We start from the raw sequence: 14654 nt of genomic DNA on the forward strand, positions 1-14654 counted from the left end.
GAGGACTGATATGTGTTAGCTTGGTTCAATTTAAGGAGAGTGTTGGGCCTTGGCGGAAGTTTATACGCTACAGAATGCCATTTTAGTTTTTTTGTTTTTAAAATGTCAAAAATAGGAACAACTAATGCTCTGAGGAGATACACTGTCATTAAGGCAACGATCAAATTAATTTAATATCCAATTTATATTATGCATTCATTATGTTTAATGTATAACAGAGAAAAGCATTATTAATTTATTAATGACCAACAAAATATTTGCCATCAAAAGTGTCAGGAGTTAATTTCCACGTTTATTGGAAGATGATAATTGTTTCTGCACCAGTAAACACACCCTGTGTTTGTGTGTCAATATTCAGCATCTGCACGCATCTCGGTGTTTGTACTTGTCCAAAAAGCCCCACCCCCCACCCATCATAATGTTCTCCTTGGTAACGAGCTCTGTACCGACGGCAGACTTTGAACTTTTTTCCGAGAGTGTGTTTCTGAGGAAGTCAGTTTAAAGTCTTTGTAATTACAGCTCGGGGCTACCACCTCACTGAGAGGCAAACCAACTCTGATACACACTGTGCTCATCATCTGGAAATTAATACAGCAAATAAAACTGAATTCACACACACACACACACGCGCGCACACACACACACGTGCAAACGAAACAGCACATACACAGAAACCCGAGGGTTGGGGGGGCAAGCACCAGCAGCGTTCGCTCTGCCTGCTCTGTCGTAGGCCGGTGCAGGAGGAGAAAGACAACGCGCTGACTGACTCTGGTTCAGATTGCCGGCGAGAATTTTAATTAGATGTGCTTTTTATTGCAGAGGTGAAATCAAGGGGGCGAGATAGCGAGTAGAGCCCCATGAATGATTAGCGTTTTACCAGAGTGAGGCATCGTGTGACCTCAGCCTATGTTATTGCATCCAACCATCTCCACTCAACCCCCACCTGTACCCCCCCCCCCACACACACACACACATACACACACTGTGTCTTTTATCTGTGAGGTTCAGAATCCTAGATTGGGTTTATATTTCTCCTGCCTCCTGACCACATTTATGATTGTTATTCGAAACACCCCTCTAACCTTGATGTTCCCCCTGTTTCCCCTCCATCTTTCACTTAGATCGGGACTTCAGCATCCAGGTGAACACGGAGCGTCGGTCCTTCACGGCCGGTGAGCCGCTGGAGCTCCGCTGCACAATTGAGGCCCAGAATGTCCCCGAGCGTTTCTTCTCGGTGTCGTGGGTCTTCAGCAGCTCACCGGTGGCCGTGGTGGGCCCCAGTGCCGTGCCTGTCCTGGGCCCCGATTACGTCGCCCGTGAGGCCGCCGGACACATCACCGTGCGCAAGGAGAGCCCCAACGTGCACCTGCTCAAGCTGCAGCACCTGCGGCCCGACGACGCCGGCAAATACATCTGCCGCGTGACCGAGCGGGAGAAGACGCCCACGGGAGACTTCATCGACCGCAGCAAGAGGTCTCGCAACGTCCAGATCACAGTCCTGCCACTCAGTGAGTAATAATCTGTTCATGAGGCCAATGGCTTACTTGTCCTGTCCTTAGTTGTCAGTCAGACTAAGATTGAAGAGCTCTTCATCATAAAGAGTTTTATCTTCATAAAGGCAGTGAAGAACAATGTCATACTGTGCTTTTCTCCAGCCTCTGTCTCTCCCTTCCTCCCTCCCCCTCTCTTCCCTCGCTCTCTACAAGGTGGCCTATAACAGATAGCTGTGCAGCCTCTATTGTTAGCTGTGAGTAAGAGGGAAAAGGATAATGGTGCTCTTACTCCTGATGTATTTTCTGTTTGAGTGGATTCCTAAGGATTGGTAATGCAGCATTATGGTCCTTCCCATTTCCTTGGTTTAGCTTTGAGTGTGTGTGTATATGTGTGTGTGTGTTTGTGTTTGGGGAGGTTGCACCACTATAGTTGGGTAATGGAGAGCAGAGGAGGCCAGACTCGAGGAGGCTGAGCTAACAGCCATGAAATGAAACCGTAGAAAGAGAAAAGAAGCAGTGAAAGGGTCTTGGCTCTCCAGGGCTCTCTAAGTGGTTCCCCAGGCTTAAATTAATGTGTTCTCGCGAGGCAGTCTCCTTCAGCTGGATTAAGCAGGGCGGCCTGGTGGGCTTGTGTCAGTGATTACAGTCAAACCTTGCAAACAGTCCTCTCATTAGTCCCAGAGACCCTGTTCAGACCTGGTTTTAACATCCGTCCTAAGTGATCAGATCACAAGTGGACAGCGCAAAATTCTTGATTGAATGCTATGCCCAAGTTCATTACTTAAACTTGGGCATAGCATAGCTGTGCGAGGTCCATTCAGCACCCTCCTGATTCCACCTGCTCTCTTTTGCTAGTGCCGACACACACAGATTGTCTTCATTGTCATTTGGTCTTCGTGGACACAAATGACTTTTTTTGCAAATAGAGCAGAAGAAGTGAGATCCGATCAACAACTTTTACTGACAACACTGTCCACTTGTGATCAGATCTCTGAGGATGTTAATTGCAGGTCTGACCAGGGTCTGTGGTGTATCTTAAACCCTTCAATCAGTTGGAGACATGCCCCCCTTTTCTATTTCTACCTTCACTTCTCTCTGAAGTGCACGGGGCCAGCAGCTACCTGTATAATAAAGCATGATGATATTTCCTCCCAAGCAGCCAAATGCTCCCCTCACCCATCTACTCTGCTACCCCTGCTAAATCAGCCCAAAAACAATGGGCCCCAAGCCTCCAGCAATCTCCCGAGAAGCTCTCTGTATGGGAGGTTTTGTTTTCCCAACAAAAGACCGTAATGCCCTATAAAAGATGTTTATAGTGTTTACACAGGATAATAGCCGTGGTTATTGGAGGAGAAACTCCCATGAAACACAGCAGTAGCGGTCAGGCAGCGTTTATTTCATGCACAAACTGCCCTCCCATGTCTGCTTTCTCTCACCTGCACACACACACACACACACACACACACACATACACACACACACACACAGTTTTGAGATGTGCTTCATAACTCCGATTGTGGGAGTTGGCTGAGTGTTGGTGTATTAGGGTTCGACAGGGGTTAAAGTTGAGTCAGAGGTGACAGCAGAGATCAAACAGGGCCAAACGCTTCTGACAAGACTAGCATTGATGGATGAGTTTAACTCTTCAGAAGGAGAGAGAGAGCTCTCATGCAACAGTGAAAATCTGTCCTATGGATAGAAGTGACAAGGGTAAGATATCGGGGATATACTGAGGAACAAGAAAAAAGGATTGAAGGGTTTTACTTTTGTCTGTCCTAGTTTGTTCGAATAAGGAGTTTATTCCATATTCGCAGACAGCTTATGCTTATTAGGAAGACCAGCGAGCAGAGAGGGAGGCAGCAGAGCTTGGCCTTAGGGGAGGAAAGGGAAAAAAATCTTGCGCTCCACACCCCCCCCAAGAGATGTGCAGCGTCGGTCCCACAGGACGAGAAGAGCTTTGGGTCAACGGCGCCTCAATGATGTTTGATGCACGCTGAAGTGATGAGAGTAGAGATAAAGCAGAGAAACAGAGCAGAGGAGCCAGTAAAGACTTTTATCCTCCTCTTCTTCTGAAGTGTTGCTGAGCCCTGTGATCTCGCTCTTCTTCCCTGTGCCCGGGTGGACTTGGTCAACAAGCTACACAGGGTTCAGAAGGAGAGTCGCAACCCACACGTGCAAATTCACCCGGGCCTCTTCTCTGGCTGTCGCCCTGATGCGCCCGAGGCCGGTTACAAACTGCACTGCACTATCGTCCTCACACGCACACGCACACACACACACACACACACACACGTCCTTACCTACGCTTGTGGAGACACATATGCACAACACAGTATTGTGTTACACTCGCGGCAACATGCTCAACAATTTGTTGTATCGCCTCTGGCCTCCTGTACTCTCTGAATGTTTTAACACAGAGTGTGTAGTTTTTATTGATTGATTTTGGATTCAACGTGAGGAGAATTTTGAAGAATTTCACTTCTCATGCTCACCCGTTTTTCTCTCTGTCTTTATCCCTCCCTCTCAGAGAGCAACATCACCATCGCGCTGTCTCTCAACTCCTCGGAGGTCCTGGAGGGCGACGCCGTCCAGTTAACCTGCTCTGTCCAGTCCACTACAGGCCCTCTGTCCGTCGTCTGGCATCGGACAGACAAGCAGGGGAACGTGCCGCCCGAGGAGTTGGCCTCTGTGGACCGGGACGGCACCGTGTGGCACAGCCCCGCCTACAGGGAGCGCTCTAGCTATGGGGAGATACGTGTGGAGAAGATGCGAGCAGACACGTTCTTGCTGTCCCTGTACAACGCCCTACCTGGGGATGAGGGCCAGTACCTCTGTGTTGCCACTGAATGGTTTCAGACCGGCACCGAACCGGAGCTGACCTGGGAGAAGATAGGAGAGAAGACCGCCACCAAGACGGTCACCGTTAAGACTGTTGGTAAGTTATTTCAGCCTCACTTTGCCACGATATTGTGTGTTTTTTATCAACTCCAAGTCAGTAAAACACATAAACAGTAAAGACAAGATAAAGTGTAGTAGGGTGCCACATTTTGCCGTCTGAGCTCTTAACTGAAATCATTGCACCGCTCTTTGGCAAAATAAACATCACTGCACGCGTCTAGTTAATATTACACCTAACCTTGGTGGCAACACACTCTCCACATGTCCCTGGCAGCACCTAACCTTCACCTATATTTAGCTCGTAACTACCTCACACTCCAGTCGGCATAACAAAGAAATAACTAAAAGCTAAAAAAAGAGTTGCTGTATTTCACACGATTACGACACTGGGACGAGCAGCAACTGTTTGAGAACATTTCTGTCTAAAGGGAGGAACACAACAAACGTATCGAAGCGCCTGGCGATACACGGGATACATTTGAAAGCAGAGGGCAGTGTGGGCGTCCCTGACCCCGTCGATGTGGAAGAAAGGGATGAACAGTTTGTCGCATTTTACTGTATTTAGCACTGAAACAGTTATTTTTATTTATAAAATGACTGTAGTTCAGTTGGATTCATCATCAGTATCAGGAAAAACCCAAACGATACCCAAACCTAGTGTATTTAAATGCATACCAAATGAGAGACAGGCATATGGTTTGCAATTTTCTTATGACTGATGAATGGCTCAGGCAGAACATGCAGTGCACATATTGGAATAGTCAATGCTTTATTCATATACTGCCGGGGGAGAAAAAGTATTATCACACACACACACACACACACAAACACACATATACACACCCAGACCACCTGCCACACGTCAAGAGTGGTGCGTCCGTGACACCCATCATAGACACAAACTCACACACCACCCATATGGATTAGTCAGAATTATTAGAATGGAAATGCTGGGGCGATGTGTTTCACAGTCTGTGGGTCTCCTCAGTCGGGGCTGAATTAAGCTGAACGTCCTCGGCACAGGCTGAGGAAGCCACTGGAGCGGAGCAGTGAGGGGCTGGCAGACCAGGAGCACTGGACTCAATAACACACACACACACTCACACACTCACACACCCTCCCTCACTCACACAAAAGCAACGGATTAGCTCCCGGCAGCAACACACTGCGGTGCAGCAGCAAAGGGATGTCTGTTTTTAAGTGGTCATTTGTTAAGTTCAGGCAACAACAGAACATTACTCTGAGGAACAAGGGACAAATTATGCAAATCGGGGGAATAGAAGTCCAAAGCTGCTCGTCTGTCCTCAGTTGCACCTCTCGACGTCTCATCTCCCTCTCCTCCACACGTTGATCAAGGGTTTTGCAAATGTGCACTGTTGTGTGACGGTCAGTGTGTGGGGGGTTTTTTCTTACTTTGTATCGTTATTTGTTTTGGGAGTCATTTTTCTCACTTTAGCCTCCGAATGCGGAATAATTGGACCTAAACTTGCCGTGTAGATAGAGCACTATGTAAACTTTATTTATGCCTGAGTGCTGGCAACAGCCAGTGGCCCGAGGGATTGGGTCCTTGGGTTGTCTGTCCATCGTTCTGTGAACACGATATCCAGAGAAAGCCTTTCGGGAATTTCTTACAATTTGGTGCAAACTTTCAAGGATGAACTAATTTGATTTTGGTGGTCCGAAGTCAAGGTCACTGTGGTCCTTTTTGTCTTTTGGACGCATCATCTTAAGAACACCTCGAGAAAATCCCCTCTTATTTGGCACAAATGTTCATTTAGAGACGGATTACCTGATAACATTTGGGTGTTGAAAGGTAAAACGTCACTGTGGCCTCAAAACACAACAGTCTGACTGTCAGTAAAGTTTTGAAAGGTCTTGGTGACCTCAGATGAGTCTGTAAAAAACTGAAATGGCACTGGTTGGCAGAGACATACGGCTGCAGGGTGGTATATCTAGTCTCCTTGTGTTTCAGCTCCTCTACAAGATCTTGTCTTTCCTCTTAAGTCTTTGCACATAATAAATAAAAAAGGAGAAACTCGAGCTCCAGTTTCCTTCTGATCTGGGATTTGGCTTCACACTGACCTGTCCTCTAAGTGAACCTGACAACAGGCTGAAGTTAAAGATATTATTCATGATCATTGTAGCATAATGTAGTTCATATAATCTTCCTTTATGGATTCCCTCTGGTGGTTTACGTGACCTTGGGGGGGAGGTGTCCTCTGGGAATCTTCGTGTTTTTGTTGCCACGGTGAAGACAAAGGTGCTCTGTAGTCTTCTTTCCAGCTGATTGGCTTAAGGGGCCCTCAGGATGCCGGTTGGAACACTCCATGTACACAGACACTAATGTGCAGCAGACACACATTCTCCCGCACTCACCATACACTTTGTATTGTGCAGGAAACAAACGCATTCATGTTTATTCACAGGAAAAAAAGATAGAGTTGTATGGGAAAACGGATCGGCATGAAATCCTCTTTACCGTCACAGAGGCAGGCAGACAGTGAGGCAAATGGATGGACGGAAGAGCGGTGCAGGGAGATGAGAGATAGAGCGAGAGCTGGGAGTTATTGTCTATTAGAGAATTATGGCCCCGGGCAGCTGTCCCAGCAGTAGCCAAGTCTGGACAGAAAGCCATTGATTACACCCCCTGAAGGACACCGGGGGATGATGGCTGTCAGAGGAAGACAGAGGGCGAGGGGCCGAGGGAAAGCGATGGGCGCTGTTGACAAGAGCATAATGGAGGAATCTGCAAAGTCTCAAGGAAATAAATTGTCTTTTCTGGCAAAAATCACACTTCATCAACATCTCTCCATTACACCTCCCGCTCTCTTGTTTTTATCCTTGTATGAGCGTCTTTCTCGTATTCAGGCTCCATCATTCACATCCATTGAAATGCCCCAAAACTAGGTGCCACAGGGCCCAGGTTTATTAAAGGGCCACAGATAAAAGGATTTTTTCTTTATCCAGTCTATATCTCTCTCTCTCTTCCTGTCTCCCTTGCTTTCCAGTGTAGGTGTAGCTTGGAAATAATTTATGGAGCTGGGTGAATGTTTTGAGCTTAATGAGGGAAGTTTAGACTTGGCAAGGAGCTGGGTGCAGATCGAACATCAGCGCTTAGAGGAAATCTCTCCCCTGGGTTTTCTTTGTTGCATCACCATTCATTTTGAAGCACGCTCTCACAGTGAAGCGCACAACCTCATACTTACACACAAGCCCAAAGTGGTGTGTATACCCGACATGCACGCGTAAAAGCTATATGGCTTTCTTTAGGCGCTCAGGCCGTAATGATGGAAGAAAAGTTTGAGAACTGCTTTTCCAATATGAAGTCAATGCACTTGAGAAAGCTACGCTCTGTATTTCTTCTTCTAGCAGAGGGGTTTGTTCTGTTGGTGACCTCGCTAATCCTCTCCCCTCTTCTTGTCCCATCCAGAGTCCTCCTTCAGCGTGTCCGCCTCCTCACGGACACCATCAGTAACCTTTGGAGACTCCTTTGACCTCCTGTGCCTGGTCAAGCCACGTCACAACCCTCGCGTCCCCACCTCCGTGACCTGGCGCTTCATGCCTGCTGGCTCGCAGGCCGAAGACGAGGAGCAGGGAGAGTTCAAAGATCTGGTGACTTTCACCCGCGAGGGCACGCTGCAGTGGGGGGAGCAGCTGCTGGGGCTGGGCACCCGCACTACCGTGGACCGCTCCCACTCCAATACCAACTTCCGCCTGTCGGTGACCCGCGCAGGGCGGCGCGAGGCGGGCAAGTACCAGTGCAGTGCCATCCTTTGGAGGAGAAACTACGACAACAGCTGGAGCAGAGTGGCCAACCGCACCTCCAACCTGCTTGGCATCAGTGTCCTGCAGCCAGGTAAAGATGCATGGCTGCTAGCCAGGCAGACACACACTTAATTAGAACTGACACAGACCGGCACACAAACAGGGATAAACACAAATTCAGACACACAAACACACACACACACAGAGACACAAACACACACACAGTCTTCCACGGACACACGGAGTGAATTCAGCAGAGCTTAGAGGATTTCTGCCTGCTCTAATTGCTCTTAGTCTCTGGTTTAACCACTAATTGGAGTTTGTGTGCGGACATTGGTGCTGTGTGTGTCTGTGTGTAGGGCAGGGTGGAGTGTCCAAATGGAGAACAGTGAAACGATTGCTAAATATCCCACAGGAAGAGAACAGTGACTGAACGAGGTAGAGGAGAGAGGGGAGCGAAGGACGGAGACGGCGAGAGTGAGAAAGTGCGATAAAGAGAGTGAGCGATATGTCCTTGAACTTTTTTCCTCAGTGGAGGCATTAAACTGTCTACACCGCCCCATTGGTCCTCTGTGCTACACACACACACACACACACACACACACACACAAGCACACACGTACACACACACACACACAAAGGGAGACAGTGAGAGAGGGAGAGATAGAAAAAGAAAAACTCATTCAGTCACAGCCCAATTAGTGGCTGAACACAAACAACAAACACACACAGTCATATACGAACACACACTGGCCCAATTTACCTCAGTGTGGTTTCCTCAATAGTACGATATTTTATTTATTCAGGTGAATGGGCCTGCAGCAAACACTCCTCTTGCTCATAAAACCCCACTGCTTTAGTCTGGCTCTCAAAGCCGCCCAGCAAAGCATTGTGGTACTTGAAGTACCAGCAGGGCCATAAATTGTTGGATTTTGTGATGAAATTTTATTTTTGTTTTGTTATGCTCCTATTCAGGTTCATAATTTTAATTTGGGTTATTACTTATTGATACAGTCCATTGCTGCGGCTCTTCTTTTGAACCTCTGTCGGAATTGTTTGGTTTTAGCTCCTGTCTCCCCACTGAATTAGTCTGCTCTGATTGGCCATCTGGCCCACTCTTCACTTGGCTTTGTTAGGGGTCATACCAGACTAGCTGATATGCCTGCATTCTGCTTGGTATGCAAAGTTCTGGTATTGGAATCAGAGGGAACCCAAAGGGAAAAGTGGTATTGAACATCTCTAAATACAGGTGTAGTGTTGTGTTTTTCCACTGCCTGTGATCCCCTCCATGTTCAGCCGAGGGAAAGTCAGATGCTGTATTTAGTTCAGACGTAGACTGCGGTGGTCAATAACACTTGTGAGCCAGTTAAAATAGTCACGTGTAGAGTACAGACAGTATCTCTTCTCCCCGCCGCTATCGATCCAGGTACACACCAATACAAATTGGTGTAAACAGACTCTCTCTCTCTCTCACACAAACACACAGACACACACACACACACACACACACACACGCACACAGGTAAACCACCGTGCAGAGACAGTGCTTTACCTGCTTGACTGACTCTGCCCTGACCCTAACCATTCAAGCAGAACACACGGTGTCCCCGGGCCCTTCAGAAGTGATTTGGCGATCGACTTATCATCCTGAATGCTCATTTACCTTCCTCCCAAGTGCACTTCACTTTGTTTATTTTACACCAGAAAAACCTGAGCACAAAAAGAAACACACAAACAATCAGAGACATGTTGTGGGGGAATAAATACACGGCCCACTTGCTTCTCTGGCAGCGTCTCCATGACAAAGTGATCACTCACCTTGGTAATTCCATCAGTAACCGTGACGACATGATCAGCAGCGGACTGAAGACCAATCGGTTACGAGAGCCATTCTATCATCCTGCGTGTAAGGGCACTTACTCACAGGGGGGGGGGGGGATGAGTTATTATTTTTATCTCACTGGCTGCCGAGGCCTGGTTCATCCCTCGTCATGCCGTGTTCATCTCCTCCACTGTGTGTGTGTGTGTGTGTGTGTGTGTGTGTGTGTGTGTGTGTGTGTGTGTGTGTGTGTGTGTGTGTGTGTGTGTGTGTGTGTGTGTGTGTGTGTGTGTGTGTGTGTGTGTGTGTGTGTGTGTGTGTGTGTGTGTGTGTGTGTGTGTGTGTGTGTCAGACCTTCATTTAGACTGGTGATTCATTAGTCAGAATGTAGGACGTCTCTATCTCTTTCTCTCTCTGCCTCGCACCTCTCCTTCCCATCTGCTTTTCTCCCCTCTGTTTTCTTAAATGTTAACCACTCTCGCTAAAAAGAGCGGCTGGCATTAACGCGTCCTCTCTCAAAGAAGTGGGATGACGGGGAGTGTGTGTAATGAGGTGTGAGAAAACACAGCATCTGACCAGATGCATAATTGAGAGACGTTAAATCCCGCCTCCAGGGGTACCTGCATGCTCAATACGTATAAAACTGCCTCACCAGCATTCTGTGTGCACATAGATACAGTATGTGTGAGCGAGTCTCAACTTCTTGCATGACTGCCCCTGCAACTGTGTTACTTGCGACGGGCCTCTGAGAGCATTCATATGCTTACTATGCATAATATACGAAAGCCTGCCTCGCACCCCCGACACCCGGCAACACAGCCGTCTCTCGCAGCTTCCCGATGCTCCATTTCTCCACCATCTTATATTCAGAGGAGAGACGCGTTTGGCCCCGGCATGAGGAGGCTTTGCAAATGCAGGATGACACTTCTCATTAAATTATTGTAGAACTTCAAAAGTGAAAAAGTGGAGAACAAGCTCTTGATCCAGCCTCCGTGCCTCTTAGAACGGGCAGAAGAGGGAACAGTTGGAATCAGAAGAAAGCTGGATGGAACAGAAGCAGACAGCCGGTCAATGTGGTGTTTCGTCAGAAGGAGTGAGGTGACTGCTGCCCTGCCCAGCCCAGGCCTACTTCCTGCTTCAGATTGCATTAGCGGCTCGTTGCCTGGGTCCAAGTCCCTCGGGTCATATGAGATGAGTTCACTGCTGTATATGCACACACGTATATTATTTTTGCTGTATCTTCTCTGTCCTGTGCAGTAGCTGTGATCGAGCTGTGTCCACTATAGTTTCCCTGCAGAGACCCATTGCACACACAGGAGTACAAACAACATCATGCTCATGTCTAAACATGCACTGCATGGATACACACTGAGGGTGCACAATATCATCCCTCGCTGTAGAGGATCTCCACAAACACACACACACAAAGACAACATAAACACACAGAATGCAGCGGCAGTATAATATTAGATTTCACCTGATTGAGTTTTCTCTTTGTCTCTTTCTGAAATGCAATAATGGCAAACACATGTTCAGCGTGGCAGATCGCCAGGGAAGCCTCCGTCTCTACAACACAATCTAATATCATCTGCTCACATCTCAAACTACACACACACACACACACACACACACTGTACACTCTTCTTCTCACCGATATACACACACACGCACTGAAAACACACAAAACTAATTATGCTGAATCTTCCCTAATGGAACTGGAGTTTAGATTAATGATGGTTTGGGGAGCTCAATACATTTTTCTCATCATATCAGTGTGTGCACGTGCACTGTTGTGCGCGCGTGTATCTGGCATGAGGAGCGGGATATTAAGACCGTCTGGTTATTGGCTCAGCTGGAATTAAGATGGTGATGATGGAAGGGCTGTCCCACTTAGAGTTTGTCCTCATCTCTCCTCGCACACCTACGCTCGCCCGGCTGCCTCTCTTGCCCCCCCGCCCCCCATGATCAAACATGACACAGGAGTGGATCTCCTCTGGTTTCTTTTTGTTTTTTAAGTTTTTTGCTCATCCGTATCCTCCTCCTCTTGTTTTCCCCCGCTGTGGTTGTGCTTTGAGTTAGGGGAGACAAACCTCCCACTGTCTTCCACTTTATCTTGTCCTGCCTTTCTCTCGCTCTGAGATTGTACTTGAGGGTGTCTTCCCGTTTAATATGGGCTGGCACCAGCAGATGCCACATGTGCACTCGTGTCCTGCCAGTGAAGTGCTTGCCACACAGCTGTTATTGATAGCGTTGGCATTGCCGCAGCGATTGGAGACTCCTGCTTATCAGGCATTGATGTGAGATGTCTATCTTCATTAAGGCTCGGCCCATCGGCCCGCCGCTCCATGTCTCTCTTTCCACATTTTGTTTTTCCCTTCTCCCCATATGTCTCTTTTAATGTCTTCTTTCCCCTCACCCTCACTTAGCTGCATGTTTCCCACTACACACGCCCCCAGCTCCTTTCTCACGCTTTTGATTTTTCAATATTTTATGATTCCCTGCTTCCCTCCTCCTACTCCTCATCATCATTCTCCCTGTGATGTTTACATATTTCTTCAAATAGCTTTTCCACCATTGTCAGTATTTCATGAATAATAAGGAAACGGCGACTGTGCTTGTTTTGCGCACAATAGCAGCTTTATCACAGTATAATTGTCGGTGACAAGGTTGTAAATCTATTGTGTGCCCTGTTTTTTCGGCAGCCCTGTATATAGTTTTGTTTTTGCTCCCCTTAGGTAGAACTCTGCATATGGATTGTCTGCCACTCATCACCTGCCTCAGACAGTTGACATGTTGCATGCACAAATAATCAGAGTGCACTCACAGTGTGTCTGTCTGCTGCACACACATGAGCACACAGGGTCATAATGGGTGATAAATGAAGAGGATTTGAGGGGTGCGCTGAAACAGAAAATAATTTCATAAAAGGTTTTTGATTAATCACGTCTGCCTCAGACCTTCAAGGTCAGGCTCCTTCCCGTCGTCTTCCCCACAAGAGCAAACCCCTTATATGCGAGCGCAGGCACATTTTCTCTGTCAAATCCAATCCAATCTAGGCCTTATCCCCCCCGTTCGGCCCGGTCTGCAGACACAATGAGATTCTCTGTGTTGTGTCTCTTCATCTCTCTTAAGCACCTTTCTCTCTCTCTCTCTCTGTGTGTGTGTGTGTGTGTGTGTGTGTGTGTGTGTGTGTGTGTGTGTGTGTGTGTGTGTGTGTGTGTGTGTGTGTGTGTGTGTGTGTGTGTGTGTGTGTGTGTGTGTGTGTGTGTGTGTGTGTGTGTGTGTGCACATTTGTGGTTGTGTTTGCACATGCGTGGTTGTGTGTCCTGCTGCTGATGTAATTGAAGTCATAACTCAGAGCTAGCCACAGTGCTGCTGCTCCCCATGTAAATCAGTGGCTAATAGTAAGAGAGGCTCAGCAGTGCCGCCTCCTGAATACACACACACACACATTCACATTAGCCATTCTGCAGCCGCCACTAACGGAATAACCGCTGCTTCCTTGGCTTTAATGAGCATAATGTGTTTTATGCTCATTGGCAGACCCCTTCATAAACACACAGACATCGATACATGCACGCTGCTTAATCCGATACGTCTGTATGCTCTCCCCTCTGTGCCATGCAGCTTCTTGCTGCCCTCAGCCCTCTCGTCTCACTCCCCTCTTGTGCATCCATTTTCCAATCGGACCATCCTGCGACCAGCAATCACTCTATGAGATGGGCGGGAAGGAACTGGGAAGTGCACCGTCAGTGCATCTGCTCATAATATTTCCGGAGCATAGAAATCCTATTCTGTGCGTGTGCACAGGGCTCCAACTGGGTGTGTTCAAACCGCCCTTTGACGTGCACAAGATCCCCATAATTAGCCCAGTCTTAATGATATTGTAGGGGGAGCTGGAAAGGGGAGGGATGAGGAGGGGTAATATCCCTCTGACACAATGGGATCACAGATACATAGCCGTCATTAGCGTGGAAATTTGGCTCCCAGTTGGGGAGAGCAGGAGTTGATCTTCAGTCGGGAAAACTCCATCCCTCATCGCTTCAGACAAGCAGCCCGCTCTGATCTGTGCCCCATGGGGCGGAGGTCCAGACGGGTTGTGTGTGTCATGTCTTGTGTTTTATGTGCCTGAGCGTGTGGCGTTGCAGAGGCCGACGAGGAGCGGCCCCAGGGAGTTTCTCCGCAGGGGATCAGGGCGTGTCGAAAGCCCTCGCTCCTGACATGCTCGGGGTCCCGGCTGCGGATTAGCCCAGGGCCTTGCTAATGCTAATGCTAAAGGTGGAGCAGGCAGCCATTAAGACTGTAAGTCCTCTGGAGTGGAGCTGGAGCGACTGCCTGCTGCTCCCCCCCAGGAGCATGTTCTCACTTTCTGTCTTGTACATCTCTCTCATCTTCTCCAGGCTCTCTCACTCCCTCTTTAAACTCGCTCCCACTCCTCCGCTCTTTGTTAGTGGGTGCCTCTGAATATCTGTACAGTTTTGTGATATATCCCTTAACGCTTGCCTCTCATCCCATCTTTAACAAAACCTCATCCCTCTGCCTGGGTCTGCCACCTCGCTTTCATTCATCCCGCTTTTCTCCTCATGTCTCGTCCTCCCCGGCTTTTGTCCACCCTGCCCTCCCTCCGTTAAGTGGAAGCATTACCTCCGTGGCCCAGTGGATTGGCTGTCAGCTCAGCG

At 48.2% G+C, this 14654-nt stretch overlaps 1 protein-coding gene across 1 annotated transcript in view; it reads left to right on the plus strand.

The window, feature by feature from the left end:
- igsf3 (immunoglobulin superfamily, member 3) overlaps window positions 1-14654 on the plus strand; it is a 76429-nt gene that overhangs the window by 48838 nt on the left and 12937 nt on the right. Inside the window, exons 4-6 of the mRNA XM_062402703.1 lie at window positions 1122-1508; window positions 4021-4428; window positions 7822-8247. Of these exons, the coding sequence (XP_062258687.1) occupies window positions 1122-1508; window positions 4021-4428; window positions 7822-8247 (1221 nt within the window). The remainder of the gene's footprint in view (window positions 1-1121; window positions 1509-4020; window positions 4429-7821; window positions 8248-14654) is intronic.

Source organism: Platichthys flesus, chromosome 13 (genome assembly GCF_949316205.1).
Source record: "Platichthys flesus chromosome 13, fPlaFle2.1, whole genome shotgun sequence".
Taxonomy (NCBI): Eukaryota; Metazoa; Chordata; class Actinopteri; order Pleuronectiformes; family Pleuronectidae; genus Platichthys; species Platichthys flesus.